Source organism: Haplochromis burtoni, unplaced genomic scaffold (genome assembly GCF_018398535.1).
Source record: "Haplochromis burtoni strain Fernald_Lab_line unplaced genomic scaffold, NCSU_Asbu1 Contig_51, whole genome shotgun sequence".
Lineage (NCBI taxonomy): Eukaryota > Metazoa > Chordata > Actinopteri > Cichliformes > Cichlidae > Haplochromis > Haplochromis burtoni.
Genome location: NW_024582412.1, coordinates 1924699 through 1939501, shown reverse-complemented (window position 1 = coordinate 1939501; position 14803 = coordinate 1924699). Strand labels below are relative to the sequence as shown.

General features: G+C 40.0%; 1 protein-coding gene across 7 annotated transcripts in view; it reads right to left on the bottom strand.

Annotated features, from left to right (window-relative positions):
• Nucleotides 1–669: 669 nt before the first annotated feature.
• sh3bp2 (SH3-domain binding protein 2) overlaps nt 670–14803 on the bottom strand; it is a 29523-nt gene continuing 15389 nt past the window's right edge. For 5 of the 7 annotated variants that reach the window (XM_005921680.3, XM_042220590.1, XM_042220591.1 and 2 more), the window contains 12 exons: nt 7045–7184; nt 6829–6931; nt 5649–5766; nt 5373–5440; nt 4842–4927; nt 4669–4746; nt 3892–4564; nt 3597–3705; nt 2969–3024; nt 2618–2693; nt 2205–2264; nt 670–2096 (listed from right to left, as the gene is read on the bottom strand). In XM_005921680.3, the coding sequence (XP_005921742.1) occupies nt 1968–2096; nt 2205–2264; nt 2618–2693; nt 2969–3024; nt 3597–3705; nt 3892–4564; nt 4669–4746; nt 4842–4927; nt 5373–5440; nt 5649–5766; nt 6829–6931; nt 7045–7180 (1692 nt within the window). In that variant the 5' untranslated portion in view covers nt 7181–7184 and the 3' untranslated portion in view covers nt 670–1967. Of the gene's footprint in view, nt 2097–2204; nt 2265–2617; nt 2694–2968; nt 3025–3596; nt 3706–3891; nt 4565–4668; nt 4747–4841; nt 4928–5372; nt 5441–5648; nt 5767–6828; nt 6932–7044; nt 7185–8417; nt 9235–14803 lie in introns of those variants that run through there. The other 2 variants (XM_005921677.3, XM_005921678.3) reach the window with 2 other exon arrangements.

The window sequence follows — 14803 nt, the reverse complement described above, 5'->3', positions numbered from 1 at the left end:
GGATTTGTATGTAGTTAAACATCTTTACAGTGAAACAAACGGGGACGATTTGGCAGTATCTTTTAAAGGTTATTAGGCAACGGTTCATACTGACTAACAATCAAATTGGGCTGTACCTAGTGACTTTCACACCGTTGATATAAAGTCTTAACAAAGGGGTCTGAATGCTTCCTGAAGCAACTATATGATCTAAACAGATAAATTCAAGCCAATTACATGGCAACAAGCCAATGGAAGACAACCTGCTGAAGTTCACACCGAGCATCAGGATGGGGAAGAGAGGAGATTTAAGTCACTTTAAATGTGACATGGCTGAGTGGTTTGAGAAAATGAGAAACTGCTGATGTACTGGGAGTGTTCCAGTATATAAGGTTGACCTCCCCAGTCACCAGATCTCAGATCAGTAGAGCACCTTTGGCATGTGATAGAATGGGAGAATCAGACAGTTCAGTTAATAAAGCAAGTGAGTGTATTTGAGAACAGCTGGATAAACTACTAGTGATGTATTCAGGATCTAACCACTGTTGCTGTGTGTTATGAACGAGACACTCCAAGTTTTCTTTTATAATAATCTCTAATAATATATTTAAGTAAAAAAACAGAATATTTACAGTTTAGATACACTTTTTTTTTTACAAATTAGAATAACATTTACATATAAATATAAAGGAACATTTTATAGTGCTGTACAAACAGAACACACAAATACACAAAAAAGTCAATTACATCAGTTTGTTTTTGTAAATAAATGAGTTTTTTTTATCGACAGTGTCGTATGTCGTTTTTCATTTCTGAAAGAAGAAACAAGAAAACATTTCTGCCTCTAATGTTCTACTTTTTCTAATGTTAATTCAGTTCTCACGGATAAGCATACATCGCAGCCACTAGTTTTGGACGTTGCACCCAGAGGAAAAAGTTTGCCTGCAAATGGCACAAAGATGAAGCTGATAGTTTGCTATGATTTTGACACTTGAGCATCAGTTAGCTGCATCTGGTTGGGACGACACATTTGGGACAAAGTGGACAGATGGGAGTCTTTTTGAAGATAAAGGACAGCAAGCCTGTCCCAGTATCCACGTTTACACCTCAGTACCTCCAGGTAGTCAGAAATCTATTCAAACCAATCAAGTTATCAGCATTAAAGGAACTGAATGTTTACTTTTGGACCAACTTTAAGAACGACTGAATATCATTTAAATCTAAAGAATTGTTTCCATCATCATCGTTTTTAGTCTCACAAATTAAATTATGTTAATCCTTATGAGATCGATACTAATATGTATATCTGATGATGTGTTCTGGTTGGTATGAGGAGCACAGATGGTCACTGAGAATCATAAGAATGTATTTGTAAAATTAAACTTAATTAATTATATGTAATAATTATCTGAATTACTTTTTTAATACTATTCAACTTCTGTGCTGGCATCATTAAAGTTCTTCTTGCTCTCATCCATCAATATTAAAGCTATACTTTATATCATTTTCAAAACTTGTAAACCATCCATCCATTTCCCTTTATCTATGCGCTGGAGTGCTGGAGCCTATCCCAGCTGTCACGGGGCATGAGGGAGAGGACAATCTAGGCAGTTTGTTAGACCATTGCTAGGCCAACGCAGAAACATCAATGTTTTTTAATGCTAGCATTTGGTGTCACAGCGCCCCTTTGTGGCCAAAACACATCACAACCATTGCTCACTTTACATGAAACATCAGGAATTTGCAGCAGATTTCTGATTTCCTTTTACAGATGCTTGATCCCTTAGAGAGTTTGGTAGATTTTTTTTAGAAAGTTTGCCATGATGGAAATATCTCACTGAGTGTAGATTTGTCAAGGTGAGAGTCTAGCTTGTATAGTTTTCTCCATGTTTAAGGTGCAGTCCAGTGCACAGTCTTCTGCACTGATTTCAGCTGCTTTGGTGTCCTCTGGTTTCAATTACAGTTCAGTAAGCCGCCTGTGAAAGTGCTCACGTCTTTGTGTAGGGCTTCTGGAGACACAGTGAGCCGTGGTGAGGAAGAGGTCGGTAGTAGTAGTGTTCGATCAGTGTAGACAGATTGGGGAAGGTCAAATCAGCTTCCAGAAATATACAGTCACCCTGCCAAAACACCCAACAGGAAGCTTTATTAGTCTGACCTGTAACTTACTTACAAAACATAATAGGCACTTATACCATACAGCTAAAATACAACAGCAGGTGTCTTACCTCTTCAAACAGTCTGTAGTTTCTGGCTTTGCCTATACTGATGTCCCACACCACCAGCACCTGGATAACACACCAAAAATGATTTTATTTAGGCCTAAATATCAGAAGCTCTTCTATTATTATTAAAATAATACTGTCTACCCACAAACTGTAAAAAATAAAAATGAAGTATTCAGAAAATGGACACATTTATTGATTAGATCATATTGACTGTTACTGTTTACAATTATTATTAAACCTTTTACAGCAGCGAGATAGATTTTTCAGCCCAGAATGACAAAAGATATTTCATATATGGCAATCATAATCATTAGCTTTCAGAGCTTCAGAGTTACTTAGTGTTAAGTATCTATCACTAACACAAATTTCCATTATGCTGTACTGGAAACTATTTTTTTTAAATTTATTTTTACCTTTGTTGTTTTGGTTCCTGATTTTCTGATGGCATACAGTCCATCTTGTGGAGGAGTTGGACTCTCTTTGAATAACCTACAAACAGAAAAATGATCACCGGTTATGAGTTATCAGAGGAAAACATAAAGCAACTGCCCCATGTTAAAAGTCACTTTAAATTTAGCACTTAAATAAGTAGTAGTAGTTCAGTTAAAACTGAAGTGAGGCTCATAGAAAGAAAAACACACGCAGAAAGAAATGCACTGTTTTGCCACTACAGGGCAGAAAAAACAAAAAGCAGCACTGCTTAGTTTACTGAAGAACCGTTTCAGCTTCCAGCTAAATGTAAAAACTAAAGGTGAGATACGTACTTTTCTACAAAGCTGGTTTCATTCGAATCAATGAACACAGAGTCTGGCAGCTGGACCTGCAGATACAGAAACAACTGATTAAACTCAATTCATTACTGATACTAGGCTCTCACGAGGCTGAGATCTCTGCTCAGATATACAGCAGTAAAACATAAAGAACAAAATTGTGTGTTATAATAACTACACAGGTCACATAAAGATACTGCAGTTTAGATCATAAGCATGTCGGCCTGGCACTGCCTGTAATAAAGCATGGCTCAAATTTCAATATCTTGTTTCAGTGTTTAATAAAAATTGAATTGCTTCAACTTCATGATTTGAAAAATTGGCATAAAATAGTGTTGTTTTAGCAGAAAATGAGATTATTATGATTGGATTATGACTTCCTCCCACCTGAGCGCCTCAGAATCAGCTGATGCTGTGATTTTTGTTTCTTTTTCGTTTGCTTTAGTGAATTTTGAAGGCAGTTCATAAAGACTAATATGCAGCCCAGATAAAATGACTTTTAAAACAAAAGGGATTTCCCTGGGCTCAGTCATGATGATACAAGCGGTTATCTAAAGCAGCATGTATTTCCACAGTAATTTAGCATTTTTATCAGCTGACACATCATTTCAGTCTCTCTTACATTCTCGTAGTCTTCGTCAGAGTCGCACGCGGTCGAGTCTCGTTTCCTCCTGAAATCTGCAGTTTCGTCGTTGATGGAACGGAAGCTCTGGCCCTCTGGAGATGTTCTTCTGGTGAAAAAACATGCCTTAGTGATGCAGGGAAACTTTTATGTTGTCTTTACATACCTATTTTATACATGAACCAACAAAACCGTGTCAGTAAGACAGCTTTAGAATGATTGTGGATGTTTTCCTTTCAATTAATTTTTTGATCATAAAAATCAACCTGAATTTCACTGTTTAAGTCAGACTTACTGAAACGGTGTTCCTGGCGACTTGGGCCTGGGTGGAGCCATTGATGGCTTGACTCCTATTAAAGGTAAAGGAGGTTTGGGTATAGATGGCTTATTGAGTAGTCCAGGTTTAGGTAGCGGGGAGTGTGAAGGGTGACTGGAGGACATTAGATTGAGAGATACATTTGTGTTTGGGCATGGTGGAACCGGCATGTTCGGCTTATTACGGCGGTAGCTGTTTTCTAGTGACTGGCTCCCGCCAGAGTGAGGGGGACAGGGGCCATTTAGGATTAGCCTGTCTAGTTTTTCACAGATGGGCAAAGTAGCTGGTGACTGGACTGAAACAGACGGCGTAGGCCTCCAGTCTCTTTTGTCATTTGCTGTTACTCCCACGGAGGTTGACCTGCCTGGTTTCTTTGCATTGGGAGGAATAGGTGGAGGTGTGGAAGGAAAAGGATTCTGTAAGTGAGGGGCAAAAGGTAAAGGTGGGGGTGGGCCTTTGGTAGACTCCTTCTTTATGCACGGAGAGGGTGGAGAAGGTGAAGGTTTCCTGTGGAGCGGAGAGGTAGGGGCTTTCAGTTGTAATGGGATGGGAGGGAGGAGGCTTTTTTGGCCTGGACTGGAGTCTTGATGGTGGGGGAATGTCACTGGCACAGGTGGAGGAGGGTAAGAGGGCGGTGGACCTGTGGGTCGACCTGACGAGGTAATGAATAGAGAGAGTCAGTATTGCTTCCTGTTTCAGGTAAAGATCTTTGTGTTAAGGAGCCATAAGTACAGGGAAAGAATATGAGGTGGTCACCTGAAGATGTTGGCGAATATTCACTGTCTGGCTTCAGATAGTCCTCCTCATCGTCATCATCATCGTCATCACTGTAATCTTCACATAGAAAGAAGAGGTGCAACAATTTATTAATGCACAAATGCCATATAAGCCTATATCTTATCCATGGATATTCATTATTGCTGTCTTACTAATTTCGGTGGTATCAACAAGATGTTTCACATCCATCGGCCTCTCGATTGTGCCATAGAAACTGTCTGCATCTGAATCTGAGTCACTGTCACAAACAAAGATGGAGACATAATTAACAAATAATATGCCAAAAAATGGATTTTATTGACTGCAGGCTCACTGAGATTTCAATGAAAGTACGCGAGCAAGAAAAATCTAAATTAGGTAGAAAAGGTCACACTGAAAAACGTAGATGACTAATGAAGCATAAATGGTATAAAATTATTTTTAGACACGTTTTTCCATTATTTTTTTTCTTTCAGCTTTTATAGAGGTGGTCACACTTGCTGATGATTGGCTAACTGTGCATTTAATTGACCACACCTGGCTGCTATTACCTCTTAATTCCTATGGAAGCAGTAAGGCTGTACTTGGGTTTTCACAGCACTAAGTACTTTATTTGTCCCATGTCTGTAGTTTTCTTACAACAATGCATGTATAATCTATATTTTTATAGAGTGGTGAAATATGACCGAGTTCGATGAGGTTACCTTGGTAGGTGGGACTCTTTCCTGTCGTTATAGTGGTCTATTTCTTTCCGAAGGTATCGCATCCATTTCTGTAAGACATCAAGCAAAATACAACACGTGACAATGTGAAACTGCAGCATTTAAATTAAAACAAACCCCAAACAATTTTAGCATAAAGACTGAAATAATACCATAGTTGAGACAAAGGCAAAGACTAAAAATTCTTCTCAGGCTCTAAAGTTATGCTAAGTTCTCAATAAATCGCTTGGCAGGGAGGTCAAATTTTTGTACTCTTACCCTCCTCTCATCCTCACTGGCTGCTGAGAAGAACCACGTCCTGTGTTTCTTACTGAAGTGGACGATCTTGAAAGGAAAAACATTGCTCGATGTTGTCTCCTCTGCTGCTCTCATCACTCTGAAGAAGAGGACAAATGTAAGATATATTAGTGCTCCACATTATTTGATGTCATGGGAAATGTGCAATAACAGCAACAAAGAACACCTGGGTGCTGCTAATGAGCCCCCTGTAATTGATATAATACAACCTTATTTGGATGTAATATACATAAGTATGAAAGAGATCAAGGAGTTTATTGTAAATAATTTTAGTCTGAATTATTGCTGAATCACTGGCATTGATTGAGGCTGGGATCAGACAACCTTCTTCCCTCCTTAAAGCCCCATTCACACACACTGTATAGACTAGGAAATGCAATAAGATGGCAATCACTCTCTGTGGGGAAGCCCTGAAGAAACATCCTGAGCTTCTTCACCATCCCTTCATCAATCAAATGTCACAAAGCAGCAAACATGAGGGAATCTAAATACGGCGATGTTTTGATGGGGATGTTTGCCACACTTTTTGTGAGGCAGCTGTTATGTGCTAAGTGTTGCTTCCTGGGGACTTTTTCAGGTGCCCTGACAGCTGCCTACTGTAAACACTCCCTCCCTCTCCCTCTCTCTTGATGGCAGCCTGGCCAGCTATCTACATATATTTGTTCTTTTCAGTTTTAAGAACACTCCTTTATATACCCTTGAGCTCAGGTCTAACATTCCTGGAGCTTCAGGTGTACTCTGTACTGAAGGCCCATTTTTAAAGCAAGTACTTAACCTTTTCCTGTATTAAACCTTATTATCTACAATTACCATTTACATAGATGTCATGCTGTAATAAAGCTTAAATTAAACCGGTGGGATGTGAGCGTCGCTGGGGCTGAGACCCAGAATAATAAAGCCCCGAATAAGCACACAAAACATTATGGGTCCAAAGGAGAGAGTAACAGTCTAATCACAGTAGTCAAAAAACACGTGGGTTTCTGCGGCTCAGGAGGAAGTGACACCCATGTCAGAATCATTAACCTCAAAGCGCACCTAATCTTCATACAACAATATATAGACGTTGGCACAGGCTTCACCCTTGAGCCCGAAGCACGCAGTTTAGTATGTTTATTTATGTAGGAAAATGTCTTCTACTGACCTGTTGTAGCCATTGAGAGAAAACGCCCCCTGTGGTGCAGCAGAGGTACTGCTCTTAAAGTAGTACACGCAGCCCTTGTGGATGATGATGTACCTCAGTGGCCCTGTAAGGCAAGCAATATGTATTAAGAATGTTTTCATGGTGGTGTAAAAGGTGCTGTATCAGTGATGAGAATGTAAGTGGATATTGCTCTTTCATGTCTGCCTTTCAACTCACATTTCATTAGGCTGAATTGGCTGCCTCCCTTCTTGTGGAGGTATCCTGCAGTGGCTACCCCTCCTGGCATGGTGAGGAGGTTCTGAGCCCCAATGGCTCGCATTGGCACCGGCCAGCACATCTCTGGAGATGACATGGTTCTACGGCAGAGCAAAGGACAGAATATTTTTCTGTCAGTCAGGTGAAACTGTAATCTCTCTAGTCGCACAAGATCGCAGAAATGAATAAGGAAATGAACGCCAGCATAAATAAGCTAACAAACAAAAACCAAGTAGCTTCAAGGAGGCAGCACAGAGGCAGGACCACATCCTCTGCTAGCAAACCTGCTTCCTATCCCCTTTAGCTTGAGGACGTTCTGAGCTTCATCAGCTCTCACACAGAAAACTAGAAGGCACTCAGCAGTTCATAACAAAACAAAAAAATGACTTATTTGTTCTCCCATATACCCTGAAACATATTTGGAGCAGAGATGGCGATAAGACCACCTCAGACTTAAGACCGGCCACTCAAAACATCCAACGGCGAAGCCTGTTTTTGGGCTGTGAACGCTCATAGAAGTGGAATTATAAAGTGATGAACAGATTAGTACTCATAAAACACCTCTCTACTCAGCTGTGCGCTCAAAGCAGCTTCTACTACAAGTCTCATTCACACAGTCACACATTCATACTGAGCTTTTATCCAAGCCTAAGTGCTTTCCAACGTTTATGCAGGCAGCAGGGGAAACTCGGGGTTCAGTATCTTGCCCAAAGATTAGCCGTCCTGGAAACACCTAAACCAAATAACTAGTCCTGAGCAGAACTCTCAACAGCTATTAAATATTCATTATTTCATGATTTATATCATCAATAAAAAAAACAGCATTTATTTTGTAGAATTAAAAATCGGTTAGTTAATGACTGCTGGATAAGCAGTCATGACAGGGAGTGAGTAAAACAAAATGACTATTTCACTCCATTTCTGTTAATCTAAAATAAATTACATTTATTACTCAGTCAAATTCCGTAGTAACATGAGTAATGCTCGGCTACTAGTCTGGTGTGGATAGGAATCTCTAATCATTAGTTGTGAATCAAAAGTCACAAACTAAAGACAAACAAATTGTGATGCTGTCAGAAATGAAGGATTAACTAAGATAACATATCATGTGCTATGAAACTCTATACTGCTAATGAGACACATGCCAGTGGACTAGCAGATGGAGAGTTATAGCCATGCTGTGTCCACTGTGCTGCTCAGGAAATGCTGCCTGGCTTGGGTAGCTCACCACAGCTGGACAAAGATCACTAAAAGAATGAAACATCTTTTTGTCAATTTCAAAAACTTTTCTTCTGCAAATTCCTGCCCTTACACCTGATGCAGGTGTTGCCTACCTCCTGTTGAGCTTCTTGGTGAAGATCTGAATGGCAGCGTTCTCCCTCAGTATGCTGACTGTGGAGGCTAACATAGTAGAAGCTAACGCTGGCAGGATATCCATAATAGAAACAAGAAACCTTTTGTTTCTTTCCTCTGTGGCGTTTACTGTCCCATCAAATCCAAACTGAGGGCGATTTAGCCATCCAATTTTTAAGTCTGTCTTATTTTCTGCTTTTTGCCGCAGCTCTCTCTGACGGCCTCTGCTGATATCTATCTGTCTCACTCATAAAGACACTCAGACTGAGGTGGTGGACCTACGTAACAGGAACCTTGAATTTTTGCATGGGCAAAGGCACATATTTAGTTCACACAGGAAATGCATAACATCCTGTGTCCTTTTTTGAGTCTTCAAGGTGTAATGTGAAAAAAAAAATGTGGGTGTGATAGAAAGAGACAGGGGGGTGGGGGTAGTGAAAATAAACATTTCTTCATGATCTAAAGTGTTTATGTATAACTTGCAGTTTATCACCAGCATCTGCTAGCCTGAGTTGGAAAGAAGTCAAGGAATGAAGTATTTAGGAGGATTTAGTTGGTGCCAAAATCCACCCCCTTTCCCTGAGATAAAAAGACCTTGAGAATTAAATGGGCATGCATTCATTTACTGATGTTGAAGCGCAGATCCTGGCAGGGCTGCTTTAAAAAAACAAGACACCTTGAAAATGACTCCTGCCAAAGTCAGTTTTTGTGTTATGCTTTAGACTTCAGAGTATTTCAAATAAACTAGGTGAGGCGATGATGAATGAATGAGGATAAACAAAGTTAAAGGATAAAGCTAAAGTGTGGGGTACACTTTAGAGTAAAATTTAATTACATGCAGGAGATAAAAAAAAAAAGAGCGACTTAAAGCTCTGCTTATTTCTGAAGGTCTGTTTTTAGAAAAAAATAAACTGTTGCAGGAACGTGGGCCCCTTTGACTCAACCAATGACAATGTGGTTTCCAAGACATTGTTTGAAGCATACTGTTGATTCAAGCATACTGTTTGATAGTTGGCTAACCTGCTGTTAGCCAACTAGCAAGTGTTGGGTAACACTAACACAACAGCATGGTTTATCATAGGATATTGTATGCACTTAAACTTGTTAGTTTGACTGCACTCAAAATAGCGAGCACAAAAACAGAAGTAGGTCGTGTCAGAATCAACTAACCACAGCTAGCATGTTTACATATGTCACACATGCTAGCGATTAGCATGCCAGCTCATGTAGTGAACTATTTGCTCTAATCTGTAGCACCATTTAGGGTGTGCATAAGAGCTCCTCCTCTGTTAGATGTTTTAGTGACCAGGTAACTGAATCATTTAAAATCAGCCTCAGTCTCTTATATACCAAAGAGATTTAGAGGAAATGTATTTATTCTGCTCTGAATATTCTGAATGGTGAGAATATGATCGAACATAATTAAACAATATTGCTTGATAATGAAGATGAGGAATAGAAATATTGCAACAGTTTAGACTGAAGAAGCTGTGGTTAGGGCAAAGTCTGCCAGGACTGGCAGCAGCTCCCCCGCTCTGGCAGATCCGCTCCACATCACCACACCCTGGTCATAATTCAACCAAAGCAGCCTACTTTGAGAACTAGAACAAAATGTATTTGCACGGACAGATGGAAGGAGTTAAACCTGTTAGCTGATAACACATGCAGGCCTCAAACACATCACAGGGTGAACCTTCAGCCTGTTTATGACCTCAGTCTGCCCTCCTTCATATCTGTGTGTGTGTGGGGGACTTCAAAAGGACATACCAAAGCTATCTCGTGGTTCGTTTTTCGTCTGGGCCCATGTAATGTTTACTGATAACTATCTGATACAGACCTCAGCACAGACACAAACGAACAGGCACGCCAGACATTCTGCACTTCATCTCATCTCAGCCCGAGTGAGGTCAGCTGCCGCTTATCATCCGATACGGATTTCATGAAGTCCTCATCTTCACGACAAAAACAGCACAATGGCAATGTGACTGCGTACTCAACACCTTTATGTTTTCTGGGAAATGTGTTAATTCTTTTTCCACTGGAGAAAGATCAGAGTCAAAAGTAGTAGTGGGAATTTGTGGGAATTAGCGAACCCCCCAAACCCCCACTGGTTTCTTCTGCAGTTCTCTCCTTGAACTCATGTTTTGTTGTGTCTTTTGTTCAACTCTCATAATCTGCATGGCCGTCAAACTGTATTTAAAAAAGAAACCAAAACATACATGCATCCAAACATCCATAAGCCTCGTATGATACCTAAACTTAAGTTACCTAAGCTACTCGATCATCACTGTAGCTCAGTTTGCACACAGTTAGCCAAACAATCCCACAGGTAGCACTGAATATTTGGCCCAAATGTGGCCCACATCAGCACATCTTGAATTGGTTGCTTCAACTTAGCCTAATAATTCAACTTTGCTCTCAAAAATCATATTTAATATCATCCAAATGAAGACATTCTTTAAATATAGCAGAGCAGAGACGGCATGGAAAGGAAATCCTGTCCAAATAAATAAAAAAGAATTTCCCCTAGTAGTGTCGCATTAGATCACTTCCTAACAAGTAAAACAATGAAACACAAAGATTCCCCATCAGCACGCTGACAGGCTTTCTGGATGCTGATATCACATTTGCTTCTCCCATCTTGTGGTTCTTGCATGACTTATTTAATGACCAAAATTCGGTGACCAGAAAAAAACCCATAAAAAAAAAAAAAAACTTCTGCCAAATACAATCGGGCTTGCCGTGGGTTCATCCTGAAAGAACAAAAAAAAGGCAGTGTGATTTAGCTTCAAACCCGCTCACCTCAGCTACTGCTTTTTTAAAGTTCCTGAAGAGATGCTAATCAGAGAACTGCTTTCTCAGGAAGAGACTCACAGCCCACATACCAGACACATTCAAACACATTTCCTCTCTGGACACAAACACAATGTCTGCCCCGAGCGGTAGTTTAAAATTATCTTCCACATTTAAACTGTGTGCCAGTGCCTATTTGCTCTTCACCTGAGATGGAAGTTAAAGTTTAGTTCAATGCCTGCAAATTAATCAAGAGTAGAAATCAGCAGACATCGTGACAAAAGTAAATAGAATCCAGCTATCATTCACGTAGCATCTAAATTTGTCTTCCCGAGAAGATGACTGTGAAAAAACTACTGCAGGAAAAAGACAAAGACAACGAAATGCCGGGCCAACGATTCAAGTCATACACAACGTGTCCTCATCTCAGATACGCTCTCCAGCAAGCTGAAGAAACTCAGGAGAGGGCATGAAGACACTATAGGCTGCATGGTGTAATGTGTGGACTCATGTTAGCAGGCTGACTGTTCATTTTCAAATTGAAATTGAAACTAGTTCAGTTTTCGAATGGAAATCCCCCGATGATTCAAGTCCTAGGAACTGTTTGTGTGAGCTCATAGAACAGTGCTGTTGCAAAGGAATACAAGCAAACTCTTTCTAATTAACAGAATACAGCACAGTATGTTCCACTGGATGACATTAGATTTCAAATTAAATGGGTTAAAGTTGTAACTTATAGTGATACAATATAAATTAAAACAAATGCAGAGACTTTAACATGATCTTTTTATTGAAGAAGCTTTCTGTGCTCAACCTAACTTATCCTCATATTATGGGACCTTTAAGGCACAGCTCAGGGGAAGAAAACCTTTACTGCCAAAAGTACTCCATGATTGAAAAGCCTCGTGCATCCACCAGCATGGATGTGAAAAGCCTTAAATTAAACCTGAGAAGGAATACTTCCCCTCTCTAATGTTTTCATTGGGTTTCTGTGTGTTTGTGTACACCGGACCCCAGCCATTACAGAAACACCTCTAAGTTCCACGAATGTAATGCGCAATGTTAATCTTGTGGGACTTTAATCAGTAGTTTAACTTGATTGAAAATCATAATCACATTTCTGATGTGTTGCAAGGCTTGTTATATAAAGATATCGAAAAAAGCCATTCCTAGATACACTGCACATGCAGATAGTAGCAACATATCAGTATCATATGAGTAATTATATCCTGTTTATTATCTGTTTGACTGTAATGGTGACCATATTTCAAAATGCCGCATGATATAGTAATACATTAGAAATTTAATTCTCTACAGAAGCCGTAAACCTATCAGGAGTTGACAGCCATAGATCAGATGAGAAAAATTGTCGTTCTCTCATAGACTTCTATACAACCACAATTGTTTACACAACCAGAGGAGTCACCCCCTGCTGGTCTTTGGAAAGAATGCAGCTAAATCCCCCGATTTATAGCAATATAGGAGTTGGATTTGTGAGCTGCACACACAACTGCTACAAAAACCAAAAATCAACTAGAAGAGAGGCTTGTGTGGTTTTTCCTGTTGCGTTCTTTTGTTGTGAGCTATCATTTTATTCACAGACCACAGATCAAACTAAAATGTGCACAGACGCATACACAAGTCCATCACTGTCTACGTGTCACAGATCTCGGCAGCTGTCAGGTGTCTACAACAAAAAAAGCACGCCGCTAACCAATGTCCACGCAAAGTGCGTGCTTCGTGCTTAGACCAGATAACGAAGACCCTCACTGCTCACAACCTCAGGCTGACTCAAAGGTCACAGGTAACCGCTGACACAGCTGCAGCCGATGCAGATTGTCACATCCAGGAAACGGTGTCATTGTGCTGTGTTTGATGTCTGCAGTGAACTGCACCTCCCCTATGACCGACCACAATGGTTCCTCCATTAGTTCAGCTTCACTTTTTGCAGGTGTGAACACATGAATAGAAACTTTGGGTTTATCTCAAGTCATCAGTGTTCTTTTACTCACTTCTGTGAAGCTGTCCAGGTGATAATGATTAACACAGCTAAAGTGTTAACGGCACAGATCTTATAAATTTGCTTGCTGCTTTTTCCCACGGATACCTTCTTAGAGTTGAGAATACGTTTTATAAATACCATCATGTGTTACTTCCAGGAAATAGCCCTAACCAGCCTTAATCTGGATATATCTGTAACTTCAATAAAAGATGGGTTTCTTCTTTTTGACATGTGTGATCTTTCATCAGGTTTATGGCCCAGATGCTGAGCAACCACCGATTCTAGGTGCCTTTTTCTTTTTTCTTTTTTTTTAAAGCTTTTATTTTAAGAAAAAAATCTACAATCATTAAGTTAGCCAATGTATGTACAGTTGAAAGAAGTTAAAAATGGATTAAAGAACCAGTCATTAAGATCTTTAGCTGTTCAGCTGATATGTCTACTAGTGTTAACAGGGGAAAGAGCTGCTGTAGATTGGGTACAGTCAAAATTATTGCAAAAGTGTGCAATGATATTTTGAAATGGTTGATTTAAAGAGATGGGCTGGGTCTTCAACCAGCCCCACACAAAGTGACTTTGTTGTCTCAACATGGTAATAAAACAGCAATAAGACTGAGCCAGCTATCAGTTTAGAAGTGAATGGGGTCAAGTTAGCAACTACATACAGTCTGCTTGTGACAACATAACAATTAATAGTCATGAATTGGAGAAAAGCGCATATTTGTTGCATATCTCCATACACAGAAATTCAAATTAACTAACTACATTCAGAGTCCAGGATTTTAAACAGATATTCAGAAATTCCTCCAAAAATAGTGACCTTGTTGCTGCAGAATGGCAATTTAACTGCAAGACCAGAACCAGAATACAACCAGCTGGCAGCCAATAGAGTCTAGTCCTACTCTACTGCAAAGAGACGCTTGGCAGATGAGTGTTTTCAGTGCAGTCAGTGAAAAAAACGATCATTTGGAGACAGGTTGCCAGTTGATGATCTGTGCAATCACCTTGTGATCAAAAGTGGTTGGCACAACTGCTTTCAATCGGACACCAACAGCAAGAGCATTCGATGGAGTTGCTGCACAACCACTGTCAAGAAGTTGCTAAAAAAAACTCTACAGTGCTCTATAGTGTGAGACCTGTACCTGCAGGTTAAACATTAAAACTAGTTGGATTTATATGTTTGAGAATTAGAACAGCTTTAGCTTTCAAAAAGCAATACTTTGTGTATAATTTTGGCACTGTAGCTTGTGGAAATGTCTGGCCTTTCCAGTATCATCTCCTCGGTTTTTAATGTAAAATGAATTCAGAGAACAAGTGACCACCGGTGTGTAGGACTGTTTGGTTTTTTATTAACACGGAAAATTGGAAAAGCAGAAGAGAAACAGAAACAAGTCTTTTGCTCTCCACACACACACCTGCAGCGATGGGCTCATAGAAAGCTGAAATAGTAAAAAGCAGGTCCTCTTTCTCTACCTGCATCACTCCTTCCTGTGTCCAAATATGGCAGTGCCACTCAACAGGAACTACACCATCGTCACACTTCTGTAACGGCTGCAGGAAGGATTCCTCTCTGAC